General features: G+C 45.2%; 1 protein-coding gene across 4 annotated transcripts; it reads left to right on the top strand.

Annotated features, from left to right (window-relative positions):
- On the top strand, nucleotides 1–27,913 carry LOC139568240 (very-long-chain enoyl-CoA reductase). Of its 4 annotated transcripts, XM_071389995.1 has the most exons (13): nucleotides 1–112; nucleotides 6,974–7,024; nucleotides 10,425–10,476; nucleotides 11,439–11,483; nucleotides 23,165–23,268; nucleotides 23,859–23,974; nucleotides 24,220–24,325; nucleotides 24,765–24,837; nucleotides 26,241–26,287; nucleotides 26,415–26,472; nucleotides 26,590–26,678; nucleotides 27,376–27,536; nucleotides 27,603–27,913. In XM_071389995.1, exons 1-13 carry the CDS (start codon nucleotides 98–100, stop codon nucleotides 27,613–27,615), a joined length of 930 nt encoding a protein of 309 aa, XP_071246096.1. In that variant the 5' UTR covers nucleotides 1–97; the 3' UTR covers nucleotides 27,616–27,913. The 4 variants fall into 4 exon arrangements, with proteins under 4 accessions (XP_071246096.1, XP_071246095.1, XP_071246094.1 ...); XM_071389994.1 differs by having other exon boundaries at nucleotides 27,376–27,913; XM_071389993.1 differs by lacking the exon at nucleotides 1–112 and having other exon boundaries at nucleotides 6,729–7,024; nucleotides 27,376–27,552; nucleotides 27,636–27,913.
- The last annotated feature ends 19 nt before the right edge of the window (nucleotides 27,914–27,932 follow it).

Here is a 27,932-nt window from a genome sequence, read left to right on the forward strand (position 1 = left end):
CATTGGACCAATTGGGGACCTCAACGCTTCCTCTTGCTCTGATTGGAAGGCACGACCCGTCACTCACCTTGGATGAGAGCGAGCACAAACTGCCAAGATGAAGCATTACGAGGTAAGATAGTATCCACTGTAACTCTAAACCTTTCATCGGGATTCTGTACATTATATTTCTGACTGTTTCATACCGGTGTTGTAAGATTGTCCGTTCGTTTCCCACCGGTCAGATGTAGGATGGTAGGACACGCTGGAGAACAGAGACTAGCTCACTCGGATGTCAAAGCCTCCAGCCCGTGTGGTGTGCTTGTGGACTCTGGTCGAAGTTGTAGCCTACTTGCCTGCAATTCACACATCATGTACATAGCCTATCAACTCTACTTTCACAATAAACAGCGATCCAAACAGATAGGTTACTAGTTTATTTATCTATTTACCAGTCGTTCTTTTCTCACAATGCATAAACTAGGCTGCGCCACCGCTGGTGGATTGGAACGCGGAATATTTCTTATCTCGGCATTGTTGCTTCATTGCAGGGCAGCTACTATCATTGCAGGTGAACAGTCAAGTGCGCAACAAATCTAACCTTGTTGGGAGAGTTGTGTCGGAAATATTGTAGCCACTTGGGTAGAAATGTTGACCGTTACACTACTTTACTGTATGAACATAGAGACCACTGCGTTTCATATCAGACTGACTGACATTGTTGATCTGCATAAAGGAGAGTGAAGTGATGGCACAACTAGGCCTAGTTTAAATCTAAACTCCTATTGCACATAGCCTCGTAGACTTAGGTTTTTCAATCACAAATACGAGACAAAGTTATATGGTAAGCAAGAAAGGCTGCATGCAAGGAGGTATATTTAATCATATCAAAGCCCACAGGTTACTTTATGATAAATGCATAGCAAACAGGCAATAATTGTAGTCGCTATGTCCTCTGAAACACATGACCACCTTCACTCTCATGGCTGTATAGGCAGACAGACCCATAGACATGTACCTCTACATGTGCTGTCCTTGTGGCTCTCTCAGACCTAATACACACAGATCTAGGACCAGATTAACCCCCACTAAACCTAACCTTAACCATTTGGGGGTAATCGCATACAACCTGATCTTAAATCAGTGTCTAGAGGGGAGTTAATCCTCCTACAGTCAGATTTTAAAACCGATTTCTAGACTGCAGGCTAGCTAGCTACAGCAGGTGTTGTCATGGCTGCCAGGACTGAAGCTACAGCAGGTGATGTCATGGCTACCAGGACTGAAGCTACAGCAGGTGTTGTCATGGCTGCCAGGACTGAAGCTACAGCAGGTGATGTCATGGCTACCAGGACTGAAGCTACAGCAGGTGTGCTGACCAAACCCAATGGGCAGGATGTGAAGGAGCCAGTTTGGGGAGTTGTGTAGAGTTAAAGTGCCCCGACCAGTGGGTCCCCCCCCCTCCCCCCATGTCTCCTCCTCCTCATACCAGACCTGGGTTCAAATAGTATTTGAACTCGTTCCAGGTAGGCTAGAGAGTTTGCTCTCTAGCCTATCTAGAGTTGTAGATGGCTATCTGTTGCAGCTATTGGACTATTCCATTGGTCTGTTAAAGCCCGGCAAGCTCAGTCAAGCAAATAATGTTTTTCGAAATAATTTCAAATAGTACTTCAACCCAGGTCTGTCTGATCCCTATATGCACTGGGAGGTGATCATACTTCAACCCAGGTCTGTCTGATCCCTATATGCACTGGGAGGTGATCATACTTCAACCCAGGTCTGTCTGATACCTATATGCACTGGGAGGTGATCATACTTCAACCCAGGTCTGTCTGATCCCTATATGCACTGGGAGGTGATCATACTTCAACCCAGGTCTGTCTGATACCTATATGCACTGGGAGGTGATCATACTTCAACCCAGGTCTGTCTGATACCTATATGCACTGGGAGGTGATCATACTTCAACCCAGGTCTGTCTGATACCTATATGCACTGGGAGGTTATCATTCCAATAACTTTATCTCTTTCTAATGTAGTAATTGAGGGGACAGAACAGCTTGAGAGGAGCTGGAACCAGCTAGCCTGCTACAATGTAACCTAGTGTTCTGACAGAAAGGTCCACAACTCTTGGAGGCCGTAGTTCGCTAACATACAAGCAGGCTACAGTAATATCTACATTAGTCTGCAGTCAGCCCAATATAAACATGTTATTGCACTGGTAAGATGTGTATTTGACTATAGAATAAATGTTGGGACCGTATCAAAGCATCATTGGCCATCAGGAAAAGATTGCTAACAATCAACAAGATTACTGTCTGCATCCATCTTGAATCCAATTGATCTCCAATGAATTACATTTATCACAACACAAAATCACTGCTGATGTAGTTATAACACATATCCACAAGGTGGAGCCAAAGCACTGTAATAGTAAATATAGACCTAGGCATGACACCTGCTGCTTCGCTGCACTGACAACACACACATTGGAGAAGATGGACACTCATTCCACCATACCACAGATCTAGGATCAGATTACTATACGCACAATGCTAATATTAACCATTCGGGTGGTAGAATATACCTGACTGTAGATCAGTTGCTAGTCCACTCCATCAGCATCAGGTCTGTCCATAGAGAACGTTGTGCTAAGCTCACAGTGCATTTCTGTGCTTATACAACCAGTAAATAATATTAATCATTAACACTGACCTGTGTGTGAGTGAGAAGGCAGGTGTGGAGATGCCAGAGTCCAGTAGACTGGAGATACACCATCTGTCAACCTGTAGAGAGAGAACTATTAGTGTACTATAATGAGCTGGAGTGTTCTACGAATCCCTCTGTCTTTCCACACTCAATCATGGCAGCACAGCACTACTACAACTTGCACTACTACCCGAGTCTTGAATTTAGCTAGTTCCAATGCTGTCCTACTCTAGAGCTCCACGTTGTCCCCCTTTCCTACACTACCCTACCCTAACACTACCCTACCCTAACACTACCCTGCTCTACCCTAACACTACCCCAGCCCTACCCTACCACTACCCCAGCACTACCCCAGCCCTACCCTAACACTACCCCTACCCTAACACTACCCCTACCCTAACACTACCCCTACCCTAACACTACCCCTACCCTAACACTACCCCTACCCTAACACTACCCCTACCCTAACATTACCCCTACCCTAACGCTACCCCTACCCTAACGCTACCCCTACCCTAACGCTACCCCTACCCTAACGCTACCCCTACCCTAACGCTACCCCTACCCTAACGCTACCCCTACCCTAACGCTACCCCTACCCTAACGCTACCCCTAACGCTACCCCTACCCTAACGCTAGCCCTACCCTAACGCTAGCCCTACCCTAACGCTACCCCTACCCTAACGCTACCCCTACCCTAACGCTACCCTAACACTACCCCTACCCTAACACTACCCCAGCCCTAACACTACCCCAGCCCTACCCTAACGCTACCCCTAACGCTACCCCTACCCTAACGCTACCCCTACCCTAACGCTCCCCCTACCCTAACGCTACCCCAGCCCTACCCTAACGCTACCCCAGCCCTACCCTAACGCTACCCCTAACACTACCCCTACCCTAACGCTACCCCTACCCTAACACTACCCCAGCCCTATCCTAACACTACCCCAGCCCTATCCTAACTCTACCCCTACCCTAACACTACCCCTACCCTAACACTACCCCTACCCTAACACTACCCCAGCCCTACCCTAACTCTACCCCTACCCTAACACTACCCCTACCCTAACACTACCCCAGCCCTACCCTAACACTACCCCTACCCTAACACTACCCCAGCCCTACCCTAACACTGCCCCAGCGATGACAGTTGTCTATCCAGTATTGCTTTAGACCCCCAGCACAAGGAAAGGCCAGGGGGGGTCTTTATATAGACAGGGGGTAGAGGCGATGGAAGGGGGGGGTGTTTAAATAGCTAGAGAAATCCTAGCCGTGTGTGTGTGTGTGTGTGTGTGTGTGTGTGTGTGTGTGTGTGTGTGTGTGTGTGTGTGTGTGTGTGTGTGTGTGTGTGTGTGTGTGTGTGTGTGTGGACTAAAGCACTGGGCAGTTCTACAGTAATGGATTTGCGTAGACTCAGATTTTTCACTTTCAAAATGTATATCAAACAAAAACCATTGATTTCAAAGTTTAGAAAACCATACAACTCTACAGTGCCTTGCAAAAGTATTCACCCCCCCTTGGTGTTTTTCCTATTTTGTTGCATTACAACTTGTAATTTAAATTGATTTTTATTTGGATTTCATGTAATGGACATACAAAAGATAGTCCAAATTGGTGAAGTGAAATGAAAAAAGAAAAAAAAGTGGTGCGTGTATATGTATTCACCCCTTTGCTATGAAGCCCCTAAATAAGATCTGGTGCAACTAATTACCTTCAGAAGTCACATAATTAATTAAATAAAGTCTACCTGTGTGCAATCTAAGTGTCACATGATCTGTGTGTGTGTGTGTGTGTGTGTGTGTGTGTGTGTATGTATATATTATACACACATCTGTATCTGTTCTGAAAGGCCCAGAGTCTGCAACACCACTAAGGGGCGGCACCATGAAGACCAAGGAGCTCTCCAAACAGGTCAGGGACAAAGTTGTTTAGAAGTACAGATCAGGGTTGTTGTTTTTTTTTTATATCCAAAACTTTGAACATCCCACGGAGCACCATTTTAAATCCATTATTAAAAAATTGAAAGAATATGGCACCAAAACAAACCTGCCAAGAGAGGGCCGCCCACCAAAACTCATGGACCAGGCAAGGATGGCATTAATCAGAGAGGCAACAAAGATACCAAAGATAACCCTGAAGGAGCTGCAAAGCTCCACAGCGGAGATTGGAGTATCTGTCCATAGGACCACTTTAAGCCGTACACTCCACAGAGCCGGGCTTTACGGAAGAGTGGCCAGAAAAAAAAATAAGCAAACACATTTGGCGTTACCCAAAAGGCATGTGGGAGAATCCCCAAACATATGGAAGAAGGTACTCTGGTCAGATGAAACTAAAATTGAGCTTTTTGGCCATCAAGGAAAACGCTATGTCTGGCACAAACTCAACACCTCTTGTCACCCCGAGAACACCATCCCCACAGTGAAGCATGTTGGTGGCAGCATCATGCTTTTCCATCAGCAGGGACTGGGAAACTGGTCAGAATTGAAGGAATGATGGATGGTGCTGAATACAGGGACATTTTTGAGGAAAACCTGTTTGTCTTCCAGAGATTTGAGACTGGCACGGAGGTTCACTTTCCAGCAGGACAATGACCCTAAGTGTACTGCTAAAGCAACACTTGAGTGGTTTAAGGGGACACATTTAAATGCCTTGGAATGGCCTAGTCAAAGCCCAGACCTCAATCCAATTGAGAATCTGTGGTATGACTTAAAGATTGCTGTACACCAGCGGAACTGATCTAACTTGAAGGAGCTGGACCAGTTTTGCCTTGAAGAATGGGAAAAAATCCCAGTGGCTAGATGTGCCAAGCTTATAGCGACATATCCCAAGAGACTTGCAGCTGTAATTGCTGCAAAAGGTGGCTCTACAAAGTATTGACTTTGGGGGGGGGTGAATAGTTATGCACGCTCAAGTTTCTATATTTTTTTTGTCTTGTTTGTTTCACAAAATATTTTGCATCTTCAAAGTGGTAGGCATGTTGTCTAAATCAAATGATACAACCCCCCCCCAAAAAAAACCACATATTTAAAATCCAGGTTGTAAATCAACAAAATAGGAAAAATGCCAAGGGGGATGAATACTTTCACAAGGCACTGTATGCACAAGGACTACTTTGAATAATTTACACAGTAAATAAAATAAGTATTTGCTGGAGAAACTGTAAATATGCAAAGTTTGGTAACTGAATTGGAGTAAAATCTCCCTCAGTTTCATTCTGTTACCAAACATTGTATCTGCACAGTTCTTCCTGTAAAGGTGCTTTTGTAAAATGTTCTGACATTTTTAAAAGTAGTCCTTCTGCATAGAGTTGTATGGATTATCTTTGAAATCAATGGTTTTTGTTTGGTATACATTTGAAGTCTTGGCGTGATTGTTAACATAGTAAATTGATATTGGACCGACGTATCTAGGAACATAAGGGTTAAAGGTGACGGTTCCGGACATTATTGGAGGGTCGATGGGTTGAACGGAGGAGAATTCCCCCAACTAAGCCATGAGTCTCTGGAGTATTATCACCCTACTCTGTGTGTGGGTGGGGGGGGGGATAGGGAAGGTGTGGAGGTAGGGAGAGGGTTGCTTACACAGAGCTTTTTATTTAGCTGTGGGGGGGACTGACAACACATACTTCCTTCTAGACTGGGGAAGGGGGTGCTCGGGTATCATAATGGGGGGGGACTGACAACACATACTTCCTTCTAGACTGGGGAAGGGGGTGCTCGGGTATCATAATGGGGGGGGGACTGACAACACATACTTCCTTCTAGACTGGGGAAGGGGGTGCTCGGGTATCATAATGGGGGGGTTCATAACTCGACACAGGAATGCATCAACTTTCCTTACTGTTTTTTAAACTTTGTTCCCTGGTGTAAATGACTTCAAAGGGGAGCAGGGCTGTGTGGGGGTGGGGTTAAATAAAGCAGCCAGCGTGCCAGGAGAGAAGGAATGAGAAGTGGGGGGTGACCGAATGATAGAAAGGATGAAGAGAGGGAGGGGTGGGAGGAAAACCGACGGAGCGAACGAGGGGGAGAGAAAGAGATTTATTTCCACAGCTGAAACCAGGCGCTCCTCTCTTCGCTCAAACTGAGGGAATTAAGAAAAAGGTATTTTTCCAGACAAAGGGATTAAATAGAGAGGCTCGTGGTGGAGGAGTGTGGATATGGATACCGTAGTACTAGAGGGGGCTACCCACAAAAAGGCTGGTCCGGGGAGTGCCCCAGGAGTGCCAGCACCCCCCGTTAAACGGCCCAAAGCTAAGAAGGCTAAGAAAGCTGTGGTTTTCTTTGAGGTGGAGATTCTGGATGCCAAGACCAAGGACAAACTCTGCTTCCTGGACAAGGTAAGACGGCTTCACAAATACTGGTGTGTGTGTGTGTGTGGGGGGACGTCTATATCTGTGTGTGTACGTCTATCTGTGTGTGTCTCTGTGTTAAATAGTGCAACAGGTGCAGGCTAGATAGGACTATTAGTCTAATGTAGGACGCTCCACTGTACTCCGGTCAGAAGTGCTGTCTGTCTGTCTGAGCCCAGTCAGTCAGTATAGTGCTGTGTAGCTCCAGGTACAACCTGGACCTTGTCTGAGCCAGAACGGCCCATAGTGGTCAGTACTACCTAGTACTGTAGTGAACTATCATTCTTATGGCTTAGAGGTTAAAACTCCTCTCTATTAGCATGGTGTTATAGACTGATGGTTAAATGACAGGTGGAACACCTAGCTAGGTTTAGCATGGTGTTATAGACTGATGGTTAAATGACAGGTGGGACACCTAGCTAGGTTTAGCATGGTGTTATAGACTGATGGTTAAATGACAGGTGGAACACCTAGCTAGGTTTAGCATGGTGTTATAGACTGATGGTTAAATGACAGGTGGAACACCTAGCTAGGTTTAGCATGGTGTTATAGACGGATGGTTAAATGACAGGTGGAACACCTAGCTAGGTTTAGCATGGTGTTATAGACTGATGGTTAAATGACAGGTGGGACACCTAGCTAGGTTTAGCATGGTGTTATAGCCTGATGGTTAAATGACAGGTGGGACACCTAGCTAGGTTTAGCATGGTGTTATAGACGGATGGTTAAATGACAGGTGTGACACCTAGCTAGGTTTAGCATGGTGTTATAGACGGATGGTTAAATGACAGGTGGGACACCTAGCTAGGTTTAGCATGGTGTTATAGACGGATGGTTAAATGACAGGTGTAACACCTAGCTAGGTTTAGCATGGTGTTATAGACTGATGGTTAAATGACAGGTGGGACACCTAGCTAGGTTTAGCATGGTGTTGTAGACAGATGGTTAAATGACAGGTGGGACACCTAGCTAGGTTTAGCATGGTGTTATAGACAGATGGTTAAATGACAGGTGTAACACCTAGCTAGGTTTAGCATGGTGTTATAGACAGATGGTTAAATGACAGGTGGAACACCTAGCTAGGTTTAGCATGGTGTTATAGACAGATGGTTAAATGACAGGTGGAACACCTAGCTAGGTTTAGCATGGTGTTATAGTCGGATGGTTAAATGACAGGTGGAACACCTAGCTAGGTTTAGCATGGTGTTATAGACGGATGGTTAAATGACAGGTGGAACACCTAGCTAGGTTTAGCATGGTGTTATAGACCGATGGTTAAATGACAGGTGGAACACCTAGCTAGGTTTAGCATGGTGTTATAGACTGATGGTTAAATGACAGGTGGGACACCTAGCTAGGTTTAGCATGGTGTTATAGACTGATGGTTAAATGACAGGTGGGACACCTAGCTAGGTTTAGCATGGTGTTATAGACGGATGGTTAAATGACAGGCGGAACACCTAGCTAGGTTTAGCATGGTGTTATAGACGGATGGTTAAATGACAGGTGGGACACCTAGCTAGGTTTAGCATGGTGTTATAGACTGATGGTTAAATGACAGGTGGAACACCTAGCTAGGTTTAGCATGGTGTTATAGACGGATGGTTAAATGACAGGTGGGACACCTAGCTAGGTTTAGCATGGTGTTATAGACGGATGGTTAAATGACAGGTGGAACACCTAGCTAGGTTTAGCATGGTGTTATAGACTGATGGTTAAATGACAGGTGTAACACCTAGCTAGGTTTAGCATGGTGTTATAGACTGATGGTTAAATGACAGGTGGAACACCTAGCTAGGTTTAGCATGGTGTTATAGACTGATGGTTAAATGACAGGTGTGACACCTAGCTAGGTTTAGCATGGTGTTATAGACGGATGGTTAAATGACAGGTGGGACACCTAGCTAGGTTTAGCATGGTGTTATAGACGGATGGTTAAATGACAGGTGTAACACCTAGCTAGGTTTAGCATGGTGTTATAGACTGATGGTTAAATGACAGGTGGGACACCTAGCTAGGTTTAGCATGGTGTTATAGTTTTAATAGCACTGTATTAGGTTCTGTATGGTGTTGGTGTGATATTAGTAGGGCATACAGGAGCTGCAAGGTATCAGGTCACGTCCTCGCAGGATTACCACTGCTCTGAGACCTGTTCTCAGCTTAACACAGTTTCCATGGCCACGTCATCCCCCACTTTAGACTGCGGCCCCCTGGAAAATAGAGATTCCTGAAGTAGGGCTTTGATGTGGGAGTGAGTATTTGATTTGGTTATTAGAATTTTATATTGGTGGAGTTGAATAAAGTTATTCTAATCTAATGTTGTCAAGTAAATGATTTGGAATGTCTGGGGTGAAGTCATAAAGAGACTAGAATGTCTGGGAGAGACCTGTGATGTCACAAGTAGACTATAATCTCTTGAAGACCTCACCTCTGTGATGTCATAAAGATTAAATAACGTCTGGAGAATACTTTTTTGTGATTTTTACAAAGAGTAGAATCTCTGGGAAAGACCTCTGTGATGTCATGAAGACACTAGAATATCTTGGAGACCTGCAATGTTATGACATCAGAGATTCTATTTATGAGAGAGTAGAATATCTGGGGAAGACCTGTGATGTCATAAGTAGACTAGAATGTCTGGAGAGGAACTTGGTGATGTCATAAAGAGAATAGAATGTCTGAGGGAAGACCTCTGTGATGTCACAGACAAATACAGTAGTAGTAGAATGTCTGGTGAATGTTGTCAGGATGCCAAAAAGAATGGAGTAGCCTAGTGGGGAGTCCAGTGTTAAGAACCTTTCAGTTTGACTGTTGTGACCCACCTTCAGTACAGTCTTTGTACAAACACCTAGTCCTTATCAACTAGTCCTTATCAACTAGCCAGTAAGGACTGTCCGTTATTCCTCTGCCCGGCGATTAGTATTGGCCAAAGTGGCCCAGGCTGGGCAGAACCATCCAGTCCCTGCTGACTGGAGTTAGGGGGGTATGTGAGGGCTAAGCCCCCAGGATGAGGCAGTCTGGCTGGGGGAACAGGGTTCAGCGCAAGCCCCTAAACCTCCAGACTTGGCATCAATCTGGGAGGGGCCGCTGTTAAATGGTTGTGTGTGCGTCAAATGATGCACACATGGTCTTGTGTGTGCGTCATTTGTCAGTTTGTCTTTGTGGGATTGTTGTTGCGGTGTGGCTTTAACTGTGTGTGTGTGTTTTGGCGCTGTATGTGTCTGTTATATTTATGCTGTGTGTGTGTGTGGTAATAATACCAGCTGTTTGATACCCAGTACCCAGGGGGTGTGGCCAGAGCTAGAGCTAAATTTACTGGTAATCACATGAAAGGGCAATGAGGGGAGGGGGGGTGTGTGTGTCCCACTCATCTCTCTTGATTTTGCAGGTTGAGCCAAATGCCACTATTGGGGAGATCAAGTCTATGTTCCACAAAAGCCGTGAGTACGACCTTAGATTGACATCACACAGCAGCACATTCTAATACAATTAAATTCAATTAAATTCACTTCAATATACAGTATTTCAATTAAATAAAGCTAAACAGTTTACCCCCCCCCACACTGTTGTCTGTGTGTCTGTCTTCTTTCTCTGTCTGTCCCTCTACTTGTCTGGTCTCCCTCCCGCCCTTGTCCGTCTGTCTGTCTTCTTTCTCTGTCTGGTCTCCCTCCCGCCCTTGTCCGTCTGTCTGTCTTCTTTCTCTGTCTGGTCTCCCTCCCGCCCTTGTCCGTCTGTCTGTCTTCTTTCTCTGTCTGGTCTCCCTCCCGCCCTTGTCCGTCTGTCTGTCTTCTTTCTCTGTCTGGTCTCCCTCCCGCCCTTGTCCGTCTGTCTGTCTTCTTTCTCTGTCTGGTCTCCCTCCCGCCCTTGTCCGTCTGTCTGTCTTCTTTCTCTGTCTGGTCTCCCTCCCGCCCTTGTCCGTCTGTCTGTCTTCTTTCTCTGTCTGGTCTCCCTCCCGCCCTTGTCCGTCTGTCTGTCTTCTTTCTCTGTCTGGTCTCCCTCCCGCCCTTGTCCGTCTGTCTGTCTTCTTTCTCTGTCTGGTCTCCCTCCCGCCCTTGTCCGTCTGTCTGTCTTCTTTCTCTGTCTGGTCTCCCTCCCGCCCTTGTCCGTCTGTCTGTCTTCTTTCTCTGTCTGGTCTCCCTCCCGCCCTTGTCCGTCTGTCTGTCTTCTTTCTCTGTCTGGTCTCCCTCCCGCCCTTGTCCGTCTGTCTGTCTTCTTTCTCTGTCTGGTCTCCCTCCCGCCCTTGTCCGTCTGTCTGTCTTCTTTCTCTGTCTGGTCTCCCTCCCGCCCTTGTCCGTCTGTCTGTCTTCTTTCTCTGTCTGGTCTCCCTCCCGCCCTTGTCCGTCTGTCTGTCTTCTTTCTCTGTCTGGTCTCCCTCCCGCCCTTGTCTGTCTGTCTGTCTCAGATCCTCAATGGTACGCAGCCAGACAGTCCATCCGTCTAGACCCAAGTAAGTCTAACTCCAAACCAGTCTTCTGATGTTCAGTCTGTATGAAGACAGTGTTGATATGTATAGTAGTGATGGTAGCAGGCTGGTAGAGGACAGTGTTGATATGTATAGTAGTGATGGTAGAGGACAGTGTTGATATGTATAGTAGTGATGGTAGCAGGCTGGTGGAGGACAGTGTTGATATGTATAGTAGTGGTGGTAGCAGGCTGGTAGAGGACAGTGTTGATATGTATAGTAGTGGTGGTAGCAGGCTGGTAGAGGACAGTGTTGATATGTATAGTAGTGGTGGTAGAGGACAGTGTTGATATGTATAGTAGTGGTGGTAGCAGGCTGGTAGAGGACAGTGTTGATATGTATAGTAGTGGTGGTAGAGGACAGTGTTGATATGTATAGTAGTGGTGGTAGCAGGCTGGTGGAGGACAGTGTTGATATGTATAGTAGTGATGGTAGAGGACAGTGTTGATATGTATAGTAGTGATGGTAGAGGACAGTGTTGATATGTATAGTAGTGATGGTAGAGGACAGTGTTGATATGTATAGTAGTGATGGTAGAGGACAGTGTTGATATGTATAGTAGTGGTGGTAGCAGGCTGGTAGAGGACAGTGTTGATATGTATAGTAGTGGTGGTAGAGGACAGTGTTGATATGTATAGTAGTGATGGTAGAGGACAGTGTTGATATGTATAGTAGTGATGGTAGCAGGCTGGTAGAGGACAGTGTTGATATGTATAGTAGTGATGGTAGAGGACAGTGTTGATATGTATAGTAGTGGTGGTAGAGGACAGTGTTGATATGTATAGTAGTGATGGTAGAGGACAGTGTTGATATGTATAGTAGTGATGGTAGCAGGCTGGTAGAGGACAGTGTTGATATGTATAGTAGTGATGGTAGAGGACAGTGTTGATATGTATAGTAGTGATGGTAGCAGGCTGGTAGAGGACAGTGTTGATATGTATAGTAGTGATGGTAGAGGACAGTGTTGATATGTATAGTAGTGATGGTAGCAGGCTGGTGGAGGACAGTGTTGATATGTATAGTAGTGGTGGTAGCAGGCTGGTAGAGGACAGTGTTGATATGTATAGTAGTGGTGGTAGCAGGCTGGTAGAGGACAGTGTTGATATGTATATTAGTGGTGGTAGAGGACAGTGTTGATATGTATAGTAGTGATGGTAGCAGGCTGGTAGAGGACAGTGTTGATATGTATAGTAGTGGTGGTAGAGGACAGTGTTGATATGTATAGTAGTGATGGTAGCAGGCTGGTAGAGGACAGTGTTGATATGTATAGTAGTGATGGTAGAGGACAGTGTTGATATGTATAGTAGTGATGGTAGAGGACAGTGTTGATATGTATAGTAGTGGTGGTAGCAGGCTGGTAGAGGACAGTGTTGATATGTATAGTAGTGGTGGTAGAGGACAGTGTTGATATGTATAGTAGTGATGGTAGAGGACAGTGTTGATATGTATAGTAGTGATAGTAGCAGGCTGGTAGAGGACAGTGTTGATATGTATAGTAGTGATGGTAGAGGACAGTGTTGATATGTATAGTAGTGGTGGTAGAGGACAGTGTTGATATGTATAGTAGTGATGGTAGAGGACAGTGTTGATATGTATAGTAGTGATGGTAGCAGGCTGGTAGAGGACAGTGTTGATATGTATAGTAGTGATGGTAGAGGACAGTGTTGATATGTATAGTAGTGATGGTAGCAGGCTGGTGGAGGACAGTGTTGATATGTATAGTAGTGGTGGTAGCAGGCTGGTAGAGGACAGTGTTGATATGTATAGTAGTGGTGGTAGCAGGCTGGTAGAGGACAGTGTTGATATGTATAGTAGTGGTGGTAGAGGACAGTGTTGATATGTATAGTAGTGATGGTAGAGGACAGTGTTGATATGTATAGTAGTGATGGTAGCAGGCTGGTAGAGGACAGTGTTGATATGTATAGTAGTGATGGTAGAGGACAGTGTTGATATGTATAGTAGTGGTGGTAGAGGACAGTGTTGATATGTATAGTAGTGATGGTAGAGGACAGTGTTGATATGTATAGTAGTGATGGTAGCAGGCTGGTAGAGGACAGTGTTGATATGTATAGTAGTGATGGTAGAGGACAGTGTTGATATGTATAGTAGTGGTGGTAGCAGGCTGGTAGAGGACAGTGTTGATATGTATAGTAGTGGTGGTAGAGGACAGTGTTGATATGTATAGTAGTGATGGTAGCAGGCTGGTAGAGGACAGTGTTGATATGTATAGTAGTGATGGTAGAGGACAGTGTTGATATGTATAGTAGTGGTGGTAGAGGACAGTGTTGATATGTATAGTAGTGATGGTAGAGGACAGTGTTGATATGTATAGTAGTGATGGTAGCAGGCTGGTAGAGGACAGTGTTGATATGTATAGTAGTGGTGGTAGAGGACAGTGTTGATATGTATAGTAGTGGTGGTAGAGGACAGTGTTGATATGTATAGTAGTGATGGTAGCAGGCTGGTGGAGGACAGTGTTGATATGTATAGTAGTGATGGTAGAGGACAGTGTTGATATGTATAGTAGTGATGGTAGCAGGCTGGTAGAGGACAGTGTTGATATGTATCGTAGTGATGGTAGAGGACAGTGTTGATATGTATAGTAGTGGTGGTAGAGGACAGTGTTGATATGTATAGTAGTGGTGGTAGAGGACAGTGTTGATATGTATAGTAGTGATGGTAGAGGACAGTGTTGATATGTATAGTAGTGGTGGTAGAGGACAGTGTTGATATGTATAGTAGTGATGGTAGAGGACAGTGTTGATATGTATAGTAGTGATGGTAGCAGGCTGGTGGAGGACAGTGTTGATATGTATAGTAGTGATGGTAGAGGACAGTGTTGATATGTATAGTAGTGATGGTAGCAGGCTGGTAGAGGACAGTGTTGATATGTATAGTAGTGATGGTAGAGGACAGTGTTGATATGTATAGTAGTGATGGTAGAGGACAGTGTTGATATGTATAGTAGTGATGGTAGAGGACAGTGTTGATATGTATAGTAGTGGTGGTAGCAGGCTGGTGGAGGACAGTGTTGATATGTATAGTAGTGGTGGTAGAGGACAGTGCTGATATGTATAGTAGTGGTGGTAGAGGACAGTGTTGATATGTATAGTAGTGATGGTAGAGGACAGTGTTGATATGTATAGTAGTGATGGTAGCAGGCTGGTAGAGGACAGTGTTGATATGTATAGTAGTGATGGTAGAGGACAGTGTTGATATGTATAGTAGTGATGGTAGCAGGCTGGTAGAGGACAGTGTTGATATGTATAGTAGTGATGGTAGAGGACAGTGTTGATATGTATAGTAGTGATGGTAGCAGGCTGGTAGAGGACAGTGTTGATATGTATAGTAGTGGTGGTAGAGGACAGTGTTGATATGTATAGTAGTGGTGGTAGAGGACAGTGTTGATATGTATAGTAGTGATGGTAGCAGGCTGGTAGAGGACAGTGTTGATATGTATAGTAGTGATGGTAGCAGGCTGGTGGAGGACAGTGTTGATATGTATAGTAGTGGTGGTAGCAGGCTGGTAGAGGACAGTGTTGATATGTATAGTAGTGGTGGTAGCAGGCTGGTAGAGGACAGTGTTGATATGTATAGTAGTGATGGTAGCAGGCTGGTAGAGGACAGTGTTGATATGTATAGTAGTGATGGTAGCAGGCTGGTAGAGGACAGTGTTGATATGTATAGTAGTGATGGTAGCAGGCTGGTAGAGGACAGTGTTGATATGTATAGTAGTGGTGGTAGCAGGCTGGTAGAGGACAGTGTTGATATGTATAGTAGTGGTGGTAGCAGGCTGGTGGAGGACAGTGTTGATATGTATAGTAGTGGTGGTAGCAGGCTGGTGGAGGACAGTGTTGATATGTATAGTAGTGGTGGTAGCAGGCTGGTGGAGGACAGTGTTGATATGTATAGTAGTGGTGGTAGCAGGCTGGTGGAGGACAGTGTTGATATGTATAGTAGTGGTGGTAGCAGGCTGGTGGAGGACAGTGTTGATATGTATAGTAGTGGTGGTAGCAGGCTGGTGGAGGACAGTGTTGATATGTATAGTAGTGGTGGTAGCAGGCTGGTGGAGGACAGTGTTGATATGTATAGTAGTGGTGGTAGCAGGCTGGTGGAGGACAGTGTTGATATGTATAGTAGTGGTGGTAGCAGGCTGGTGGAGGACAGTGTTGATATGTATAGTAGTGGTGGTAGCAGGCTGGTGGAGGACAGTGTTGATATGTACAGTGGGGAGAACAAGTATTTGATACACTGCCGATTTTGCAGGTTTTCCTACTTACAAAGCATGTAGAGGTCTGTAATTTTTATCATAGGTACACTTCAACTGTGAGAGACAGAATCTAAAACAAATATCCAGAAAATCACATTCTATGATTTTTAAGTAATTAATTTGCATTTTATTGCATGAAATAAGTATTTGATACATCAGAAAAGCAGAACTTAATATTTGGTACAGAAACCTTTGTTTGCAATTACAGAGATCATACATTTCCTGTAGTTCTTGACCAGGTTTGCACACACTGCAGCAGGGATTTTGGCCCACTCCTCCATACAGACCTTCTCCAGATCCTTCAGGTTTGGGGGCTGTCGCTGGGCAATACGGACTTTCAGCTCCCTCCAAAGATTTTCTAATGGGTTCAGGTCTGGAGACTGGCTAGGCCACTCCAGGACCTTGAGATGCTTCTTACGGAGCCACTCCTTAGTTGCCCTGGCTGTGTGTTTCGGGTCGTTGTCATGCTGGAAGACCCAGCCACGACCCATCTTCAATGCTCTTACTGAGGGAAGGAGGTTGTTGGCCAAGATCTCGCGATACATGGCCCCATCCATCCTCCCCTCAATACGGTGCAGTCGCCCTGTCCCCTTTGCAGAAAAGCATCCCCAAAGAATGATGTTTCCACCTCCATGCTTCACGGTTGAGATGGTGTTCTTGGGGTTGTACTCATCCTTCTTCTTCCTCCAAACACGGCGAGTGGAGTTTAGACCAAAAAGCTATATTTTTGTCTCATCAGACCACATGACCTTCTCCCATTCCTCCTCTGGATCATCCAGAGGGTCATTGGCAAACTTCAGAAGGGCCTGGACATGCGCTGGCTTGAGCAGGGGGACCTTGCGTGTGCTGCAGGATTTTAATCCATGACGGCGTAGTGTGTTACTAATGGTTTTCTTTGAGACTGTGGTCCCAGCTCTCTTCAGGTCATTGACCAGGTCCTGCCGTGTAGTTCTGGGTTGATCCCTCACCTTCCTCATGATCATTGATGCCCCACGAGGTGAGATCTTGCATGGAGCCCCAGACCAAGGGCGATTGACCGTCATCTTAAACTTCTTCCATTTTCTAATAATTGCGCCAACAGTTGTTGCCTTCTCACCAAGCTGCTTGCCTATTGTCCTGTAGTCCATCCTAGCCTTGTGCAGGTCTACAATTTTATCCCTGATGTCCTTACACAGCTCTCTGGTCTTGGCCATTGTGGAGAGGTTTGAGTCTGTTTGATTGCGTGTGTGGACAGGTGTCTTTTATACAGGTAACGAGTTCAAACAGGTGCAGTTAATACAGGTAATGAGTGGAGAACAGGAGGGCTTCTTAAAGAAAAACGAACAGGTCTGTGAGAGCCGGAATTCTTACTGGTTGGTAGGTGATCAAATACTTATGTCATGCAATAAAATGCAAATTAATTACTTAAAAATCATACAATGTGATTTTCTGGATTTTTGTTTTAGATTCCGTCTCTCACAGTTGAAGTGTAACTATGATAAAAATTACAGACCTCTACATGCTTTGTAAATAGGAAAACCTGCAAAATCGGCAGTGTATCAAATACTTGTTCTCCCCACTGTATAGTAGTGGTGGTAGAGGACAGTGTTGATATGTATAGTAGTGGTGGTAGCAGGCTGGTGGAGGACAGTGTTGATATGTATAGTAGTGATGGTAGAGGACAGTGTTGATATGTATAGTAGTGGTGGTAGCAGGCTGGTGGAGGACAGTGTTGATATGTATAGTAGTGATGGTAGCAGGCTGGTGGAGGACAGTGTTGATATGTATAGTAGTGGTGGTAGCAGGCTGGTGGAGGACAGTGTTGATATGTATAGTAGTGGTGGTAGCAGGCTGGTGGAGGACAGTGTTGATATGTATAGTAGTGGTGGTAGCAGGCTGGTGGAGGACAGTGTTGATATGTATAGTAGTGGTGGTAGAGGACAGTGTTGATATGTATAGTAGTGATGGTAGCAGGCTGGTGGAGGACAGTGTTGATATGTATAGTAGTGATGGTAGAGGACAGTGTTGATATGTATAGTAGTGGTGGTAGCAGGCTGGTGGAGGACAGTGTTGATATGTATAGTAGTGATGGTAGCAGGCTGGTGGAGGACAGTGTTGATATGTATAGTAGTGGTGGTAGCAGGCTGGTGGAGGACAGTGTTGATATGTATAGTAGTGGTGGTAGAGGACAGTGTTGATATGTATAGTAGTGATGGTAGAGGACAGTGTTGATATGTATAGTAGTGGTGGTAGAGGACAGTGTTGATATGTATAGTAGTGATGGTAGCAGGCTGGTAGAGGACAGTGTTGATATGTATAGTAGTGATGGTAGAGGACAGTGTTGATATGTATAGTAGTGGTGGTAGCAGGCTGGTGGAGGACAGTGTTGATATGTATAGTAGTGGTGGTAGAGGACAGTGTTGATATGTATAGTAGTGGTGGTAGCAGGCTGGTGGAGGACAGTGTTGATATGTATAGTAGTGGTGGTAGCAGGCTGGTAGAGGACAGTGTTGATATGTATAGTAGTGGTGGTAGAGGACAGTGTTGATATGTATAGTAGTGGTGGTAGCAGGCTGGTAGAGGACAGTGTTGATATGTATAGTAGTGGTGGTAGCAGGCTGGTAGAGGACAGTGTTGATGTGTATAGTAGTGGTGGTAGAGGACAGTGTTGATATGTATAGTAGTGATGGTAGAGGACAGTGTTGATATGTATAGTAGTGGTGGTAGCAGGCTGGTAGAGGACAGTGTTGATATGTATAGTAGTGATGGTAGAGGACAGTGTTGATATGTATAGTAGTGATGGTAGAGGACAGTGTTGATATGTATAGTAGTGATGGTAGCAGGCTGGTAGAGGACAGTGTTGATATGTATAGTAGTGGTGGTAGAGGACAGTGTTGATATGTATAGTAGTGATGGTAGCAGGCTGGTAGAGGACAGTGTTGATATGTATAGTAGTGGTGGTAGAGGACAGTGTTGATATGTATAGTAGTGGTGGTAGCAGGCTGGTAGAGGACAGTGTTGATATGTATAGTAGTGGTGGTAGAGGACAGTGTTGATATGTATAGTAGTGATGGTAGCAGGCTGGTAGAGGACAGTGTTGATATGTATAGTAGTGGTGGTAGCAGACTGGTAGAGGACAGTGTTGATATGTATAGTAGTGGTGGTAGCAGGTTGGTGGAGGACAGTGTTGATATGTATAGTAGTGGTGGTAGAGGACAGTGTTGATATGTATAGTAGTGGTGGTAGCAGACTGGTCGAGGACAGTGTTGATATGTATAGTAGTGGTGGTAGAGGACAGTGTTGATATGTATAGTAGTGGTGGTAGCAGACTGGTAGAGGACAGTGTTGATATGTATAGTAGTGGTGGTAGCAGGCTGGTGGAGGACAGTGTTGATATGTATAGTAGTGATGGTAGCAGGCTGGTGGAGGACAGTGTTGATATGTATAGTAGTGGTGGTAGCAGGCTGGTGGAGGACAGTGTTGATATGTATAGTAGTGGTGGTAGCAGGCTGGTAGAGGACAGTGTTGCTATGTATAGTAGTGGTGGTAGAGGACAGTGTTGATATGTATAGTAGTGATGGTAGCAGGCTGGTGGAGGACAGTGTTGATATGTATAGTAGTGGTGGTAGCAGGCTGGTAGAGGACAGTGTTGCTATGTATAGTAGTGGTGGTAGAGGACAGTGTTGATATGTATAGTAGTGGTGGTAGCAGGCTGGTAGAGGACAGTGTTGATATGTATAGTAGTGGTGGTAGAGGACAGTGTTGATATGTATAGTAGTGATGGTAGAGGACAGTGTTGATATGTATAGTAGTGATGGTAGCAGGCTGGTGGAGGACAGTGTTGATATGTATAGTAGTGGTGGTAGCAGGCTGGTGGAGGACAGTGTTGATATGTATAGTAGTGGTGGTAGAGGACAGTGTTGATATGTATAGTAGTGGTGGTAGCAGGCTGGTAGAGGACAGTGTTGATATGTATAGTAGTGATGGTAGCAGGCTGGTAGAGGACAGTGTTGATATGTATAGTAGTGATGGTAGCAGGCTGGTAGAGGACAGTGTTGATATGTATAGTAGTGATGGTAGCAGGCTGGTGGAGGACAGTGTTGATATGTATAGTAGTGGTGGTAGAGGACAGTGTTGATATGTATAGTAGTGATGGTAGAGGACAGTGTTGATATGTATAGTAGTGGTGGTAGCAGGCTGGTGGAGGACAGTGTTGATATGTATAGTAGTGGTGGTAGAGGACAGTGTTGATATGTATAGTAGTGGTGGTAGAGGACAGTGTTGATATGTATAGTAGTGGTGGTAGCAGGCTGGTAGAGGACAGTGTTGATATGTATAGTAGTGATGGTAGCAGGCTGGTGGAGGACAGTGTTGATATGTATAGTAGTGGTGGTAGAGGACAGTGTTGATATGTATAGTAGTGGTGGTAGCAGGCTGGTGGAGGACAGTGTTGATATGTATAGTAGTGGTGGTAGCAGGCTGGTAGAGGACAGTGTTGATATGTATAGTAGTGATGGTAGAGGACAGTGTTGATATGTATAGTAGTGGTGGTAGAGGACAGTGTTGATATGTATAGTAGTGGTGGTAGCAGGCTGGTAGAGGACAGTGTTGATATGTATAGTAGTGGTGGTAGAGGACAGTGTTGATATGTATAGTAGTGATGGTAGAGGACAGTGTTGATATGTATAGTAGTGATGGTAGCAGGCTGGTAGAGGACAGTGTTGATATGTATAGTAGTGGTGGTAGCAGGCTGGTAGAGGACAGTGTTGATATGTATAGTAGTGATGGTAGAGGACAGTGTTGATATGTATAGTAGTGATGGTAGAGGACAGTGTTGATATGTATAGTAGTGATGGTAGAGGACAGTGTTGATATGTATAGTAGTGATGGTAGAGGACAGTGTTGATATGTATAGTAGTGGTGGTAGAGGACAGTGTTGATATGTATAGTAGTGGTGGTAGCAGGCTGGTAGAGGACAGTGTTGATATGTATAGTAGTGGTGGTAGCAGGCTGGTAGAGGACAGTGTTGCTATGTATAGTAGTGGTGGTAGAGGACAGTGTTGATATGTATAGTAGTGGTGGTAGCAGGCTGGTGGAGGACAGTGTTGATATGTATAGTAGTGGTGGTAGCAGGCTGGTGGAGGACAGTGTTGATATGTATAGTAGTGGTGGTAGCAGGCTGGTGGAGGACAGTGTTGATATGTATAGTAGTGGTGGTAGCAGGCTGGTGGAGGACAGTGTTGATATGTATAGTAGTGGTGGTAGAGGACAGTATCGATATGTATAGTAGTGATGGTAGAGGACAGTGTTGATATGTATAGTAGTGGTGGTAGCAGGCTGGTAGAGGACAGTGTTGATATGTATAGTAGTGATGGTAGAGGACAGTGTTGATATGTATAGTAGTGATGGTAGAGGACAGTGTTGATATGTATAGTAGTGGTGGTAGCAGGCTGGTAGAGGACAGTGTTGATATGTATAGTAGTGATGGTAGAGGACAGTGTTGATATGTATAGTAGTGGTGGTAGAGGACAGTGTTGATATGTATAGTAGTGGTGGTAGAGGACAGTGTTGATATGTATAGTAGTGGTGGTAGAGGACAGTGTTGATATGTATAGTAGTGGTGGTAGAGGACAGTGTTGATATGTATAGTAGTGGTGGTAGAGGACAGTGTTGATATGTATAGTAGTGATGGTAGAGGACAGTGTTGATATGTATAGTAGTGGTGGTAGAGGACAGTGTTGATATGTATAGTAGTGATGGTAGAGGACAGTGTTGATATGTATAGTAGTGATGGTAGCAGGCTGGTGGAGGACAGTGTTGATATGTATAGTAGTGGTGGTAGAGGACAGTGTTGATATGTATAGTAGTGATGGTAGAGGACAGTGTTGATATGTATAGTAGTGATGGTAGAGGACAGTGTTGATATGTATAGTAGTGGTGGTAGCAGGCTGGTGGAGGACAGTGTTGATATGTATAGTAGTGGTGGTAGAGGACAGTGTTGATATGTATAGTAGTGGTGGTAGCAGGCTGGTGGAGGACAGTGTTGATATGTATAGTAGTGGTGGTAGCAGGCTGGTGGAGGACAGTGTTGATATGTATAGTAGTGGTGGTAGAGGACAGTGTTGATATGTATAGTAGTGATGGTAGAGGACAGTGTTGATATGTATAGTAGTGATGGTAGAGGACAGTGTTGATATGTATAGTAGTGGTGGTAGCAGGCTGGTGGAGGACAGTGTTGATATGTATAGTAGTGGTGGTAGCAGGCTGGTGGAGGACAGTGTTGATATGTATAGTAGTGATGGTAGCAGGCTGGTAGAGGACAGTGTTGATATGTATAGTAGTGGTGGTAGAGGACAGTGTTGATATGTATAGTGGTGGTGGTAGCAGGCTGGTAGAGGACAGTGTTGATATGTATAGTAGTGATGGTAGCAGGCTGGTAGAGGACAGTGTTGATATGTATAGTAGTGGTGGTAGAGGACAGTGTTGATATGTATAGTAGTGGTGGTAGCAGGCTGGTAGAGGACAGTGTTGATATGTATAGTAGTGATGGTAGAGGACAGTGTTGATATGTATAGTAGTGATGGTAGCAGGCTGGTAGAGGACAGTGTTGATATGTATAGTAGTGATGGTAGAGGACAGTGTTGATATGTATAGTAGTGGTGGTAGAGGACAGTGTTGATATGTATAGTAGTGGTGGTAGAGGACAGTGTTGATATGTATAGTAGTGGTGGTAGAGGACAGTGTTGATATGTATAGTAGTGATGGTAGCAGGCTGGTAGAGGACAGTGTTGATATGTATAGTAGTGATGGTAGAGGACAGTGTTGATATGTATAGTAGTGATGGTAGAGGACAGTGTTGATATGTATAGTAGTGGTGGTAGCAGGCTGGTAGAGGACAGTGTTGATATGTATAGTAGTGATGGTAGAGGACAGTGTTGATATGTATAGTAGTGATGGTAGAGGACAGTGTTGATATGTATAGTAGTGATGGTAGAGGACAGTGTTGATATGTATAGTAGTGATGGTAGCAGGCTGGTAGAGGACAGTGTTGATATGTATAGTAGTGATGGTAGAGGACAGTGTTGATATGTATAGTAGTGATGGTAGAGGACAGTGTTGATATGTATAGTAGTGGTGGTAGCAGGCTGGTAGAGGACAGTGTTGATATGTATAGTAGTGATGGTAGAGGACAGTGTTGATATGTATAGTAGTGATGGTAGCAGGCTGGTAGAGGACAGTGTTGATATGTATAGTAGTGATGGTAGCAGGCTGGTAGAGGACAGTGTTGATATGTATAGTAGTGATGGTAGAGGACAGTGTTGATATGTATAGTAGTGGTGGTAGCAGGCTGGTGGAGGGTAAGGACTGATGCAACTTGTTTGTGGGGCTGTTATTAATCAGAAGTCTCCTCTATCAGAGGGTAAGTCTCTAAAGGATGAGGACGTTCTGCAGCATCTTCCTGTGGGAACCACGGCAACCTTCTACTTCAGAGACCTGGGAGCTCAAATCAGCTGGGTCACCGTGAGTACACACACATACCACACACACATACCACACACACGTACGCACGCGCTCACCAACTTGTGGCTATTACTTTCCTCCTGACCTTGGTGAAAATCTGTTTTTGTTGAAAATCACTATTAAATCCCTTGTCACATTAACATGGGGGAGGGAGAGACGTGGGGGAGGGACGTGAAGGAGGGAGGGGTGACTGTCGGTTAGGCAGGAGCAGGTGTGGAAAACAGAGAGTGATAAATGTATCCTCCCTGCCCGGCTGGCTGGCCGGCTGGCTGGCCGGCTGGCTGGCCGGCTGGCTGGCCGGTTGGCTGGCTGGCTGGCTTGCTGGTTGACTGGCTGGACATCTGTTAGTACAACACATAAACACCAGTGTTCCAGTAGGAGGAGGAGAGCTGGGCAGACTAGAGAGAGGGAGAAAAGTAAAGGGTTAATGAATGACCCGGAGCTCTGACACAACAGGGTTTATGAATAATGTAGCTGGACTATATTATGCTGAACAAAGAATATAAATGCAGCAATTTCAAAGATGTTCCTGAGTTACAGTTGACATGAGGAAATCAGTGAATTGAAATAGGTCTCTGATTGTCTCTCAGGTGTTTCTGACAGAGTATGGTGGTCCTCTCCTCCTCTACCTCATGTTTTACTTCCGTGTTCCCTTCATCTACGCCCCCAAATATGACTTCACCACCAGCAAGCACTGGGTCGTGCAGTGAGTCTCTCACACACACACACACATACTGGGTCGTTCAGACGACTGTAGTCAGACGACTGTATATCTGAGTGGAACTGCAATGAGCCTCTTGTTAGATGTGAATCATATTTGTCTGCTAGTTGAACTCAAGTTCATTGAACTACGAATGGCAGGAATAAAGAGAACCATTGTCTTTGGTTTCTATGGTGAGTATCCTGGTGCGTGTTGGGTAATGTAGTTTGTTTGTGTGTGTGTGATCCCAGTCTAGCCTGTATGTGTCACTCCTTCCATTACCTGAAGAGACTTCTGGAGACCCTGTTTGTCCATCGCTTCTCCCACGGGACCATGCCGCTACGCAACATCTTCAAGGTGACACACACACACTGACGCATGCACACACACACTGACGCACACACACACGCATTCATAACACACACTCACTGACTCTCTCTCTGACACACACTACAGCCTTAGTTGCCCTCTTACCTCATCTTGATGGTGTATCACCTTACACTTACCTCATCTGGGGAACCCTAGCCTGTCTCTTCAACCCAGGGTGACCTTTGAACCTGTTGAGAGATTCTGGGGTCATCTGACACTGTGCTCCGCATCCTAATTAGCTCCCTATTTCCTATGTAATGTGCTACTTTTGACCAGGGCCCATATGATTCTGGTCAAAAGTAGTGCACTATATAGTGGATAGGGTAATGGGCCCTGGTTAAAAGGTAGCGCACTATAAAGGGAATAGGGTGCAATTTGGGATGAAGCTTGTGTGTGATACAGTGTGTTCTGTGTTCCTGTGTTCCAGAACTGCACCTACTACTGGGGCTTTGCTGCCTGGATGGCCTACTATATTAACCACCCTCTGTATACACCACCTAGTGAGTACGCTACTATATTAACCACCCTCTATATACACCACCTAGTGAGTACGCTACTATATTAACCACCCTCTATATACACCACCTAGCGAGTACGCTACTATATTAACCACCCTCTGTATACACCACCTAGCGAGTACGCTACTATATTAACCACCCTCTGTATACACCACCTAGCGAGTACGCTACTATATTAACCACCCTCTGTATACACCACCTAGCGAGTACGCTACTATATTAACCACCCTCTGTATACACCACCTAGTGAGTACGCTACTATATTAACCACCCTCTGTATACACCCCCTAGTGAGTACGCTACTATATTAACCACCCTCTGTATACACCACCTAGTGAGTACGCTACTATATTAACCACCCTCTGTATACACCCCCTAGTGAGTACGCTACTATATTAACCACCCTCTGTATACACCCCCTAGTGAGTACGCTACTATATTAACCACCCTCTGTATACACCACCTAGTGAGTACGCTACTATATTAACCACCCTCTGTATACACCCCCTAGTGAGTACGCTACTATATTAACCACCCTCTGTATACACCCCCTAGTGAGTACGCTACTATATTAACCACCCTCTGTATACACCACCTAGTGAGTACGCTACTATATTAACCACCCTCTGTATACACCACCTAGTGAGTACGCTACTATATTAACCACCCTCTGTATACACCACCTAGTGAGTACGCTACTATATTAACCACCCTCTATATACACCACCTAGTGAGTACGCTACTATATTAACCACCCTCTATATACACCACCTAGCGAGTACGCTACTATATTAACCACCCTCTGTATACACCACCTAGCGAGTACGCTACTATATTAACCACCCTCTGTATACACCACCTAGTGAGTACGCTACTATATTAACTACCCTCTGTATACACCACCTAGTGAGTACGCTACTATATTAACCACCCTCTGTATACACCACCTAATGAGTACGCTACTATATTAACCACCCTCTGTATACACCCCCTAGTGAGTACGCTACTATATTAACCACCCTCTATATACACCACCTAGCGAGTACGCTACTATATTAACCACCCTCTGTATACACCACCTAGCGAGTACGCTACTATATTAACCACCCTCTGTATACACCACCTAGTGAGTACGCTACTATATTAACTACCCTCTGTATACACCACCTAGTGAGTACGCTACTATATTAACCACCCTCTGTATACACCACCTAATGAGTACGCTACTATATTAACCACCCTCTGTATACACCCCCTAGTGAGTACGCTACTATATTAACCACCCTCTATATACACCACCTAGTGAGTACGCTACTATATTAACCACCCTCTATATACACCACCTAGTGAGTACGCTACTATATTAACCACCCTTGTCTTTTCAGCAATCTATGGTGAGCAGCAGGTCAGGATTGCCCTCATCATCTTTCTGGTAAGACTCTACTGTTCTATGCTCTACTATAATCTGCTCTACTATAATGTACTCTACTCATCCTATATACTATAGTAATAGAACAATATCATAGTAAATGGTTATTTAGTAGATGCTATCTTCTCAGTTCTGTCAGGTTGGTAACTTCTCCATCCATATCGCCCTGCGGAACCTCCGCCCACCAGGTACACACTCCTGTTGAATATGCAAACATCAGAACACATCAATCAATTCAACAGACACACTGTTTTCTGTCTGCTACTAAACAGTAGCCCACAATAAACTCTGTCTGTCTCCATCAGGATCTAAGACCAGGAAGATCCCCTACCCCACTAAGAACCCCTTCACCTGGATCTTCCTGCTGGTCTCCTGTCCCAACTACACCTATGAGGTGAGTCTTAGACCCCTAGGCACAGATCTAGAATCAGCTTCTCCTCCACCAATCCTAACCTTAACCATTAGTGGGGAAAATGCAAAGATCAACGTCACCCTGTATTTAGTCCAGGGTGATGCTGCCCTCTGCTGGTTAGGAGGAACAGTGTGTATCATGTCTCTCTCAATGTAGTAGTTAGGCTCATGGCCACCTAGTGGCAGAAGTTGGCAGTGAAATTCTAGTGTATAGGAAACGGGGTTGGATACCTGGTCAGTTATACAACTGAATGCATTCAACTGAAATGTCTTCCACATTTAACCCAACCCCTCTGAATCAGAGGTGCCCCCAGCTGCAGCTGCCTTAATCAACATCCACATTATGATGTGTGTGTGTGTGACATCATCGTTCTCTTTCTCTCCTGTAGTGTCTGCTCATAGGCACCTGTAGTGTGTGTGATATAACAGTATGTGTGTAACAGCAGCTCTCCTCTCCTGTAGCTGGGCTCGTAGCCACCTTTAGTGTGTGTGATATAACAGTATGTGTGTAACAGCAGCTCTCCTCTCCTGTAGTGTCTGCTCATAGCCACCTTTAGTGTGTGTGATATAACAGTATGTGTGTAACAGCAGCTCTCCTCTCCTGTAGTGTCTGCTCATAGCCACCTGTAGTGTGTGTGATATAACAGTATGTGTGTAACAGCAGCTCTCCTCTCCTGTAGCTGGGCTCGTGGTTTGGCTTCACCTTGATGACTCAGTGTCTGCCGGTGGCTTTCTTCACGGCGGTGGGCTTCATCCAGATGACGGTGTGGGCCAAGGGGAAACACCGCAGCTACCTGAAAGAGTTCCGGGACTACCCTCCCCTTCGCTCGCCCATCCTCCCCTTCGTCCTCTAGAGGAGACCCTCCCCTTCGCTCGCCCATCCTCCCCTTCGTCCTCTAGAGGAGACCTTCGTCCTCTAGAGACCCCCATCCTCCAGAGAAGAATGGAGACCCACCCAAACCTACTCTACACTGGACTGACCTGGAATGAGAACCCTCCAATTAATAACACTTAACCCCCCAAACATTTTGAGGAGACTCTTATACTATGCTTTCCTGCCTAACAATGCTCCTCAACCCACTTTTGATTGGCTATTGTTATTTTTCTTATCTGAGTGTTCTGGCGTGTCTCAAATGGTACACTACTACAGGGCCCTCTGGTTAAAAGTAGTGCACTACATAGGGGCAGAAATAGGAAATAAACCATGATGCGCTTTTGGTCGCTCTGTTGGAACTTT

Source organism: Salvelinus alpinus, chromosome 2 (assembly GCF_045679555.1).
Source record: "Salvelinus alpinus chromosome 2, SLU_Salpinus.1, whole genome shotgun sequence".
Classification (NCBI taxonomy): domain Eukaryota; kingdom Metazoa; phylum Chordata; class Actinopteri; order Salmoniformes; family Salmonidae; genus Salvelinus; species Salvelinus alpinus.

What these genes read in the sequence shown, in the direction of transcription:
- LOC139568240 (XM_071389992.1), top strand. Translation starts at nt 6,845, where the DNA reads ATGGATACCGTAGTACTAGAGGGGGCTACCCACAAAAAGGCTGGTCCG. An exon ending in CTCAAATCAGCTGGGTCACC is followed by an intron (nt 23,269 to 23,858) that starts GTGAGTACACAC and finishes ATTGTCTCTCAG; the next exon opens with GTGTTTCTGACAGAGTATGG. An exon ending in GCGGAACCTCCGCCCACCAG is followed by an intron (nt 26,473 to 26,589) that starts GTACACACTCCT and finishes TGTCTCCATCAG; the next exon opens with GATCTAAGACCAGGAAGATC.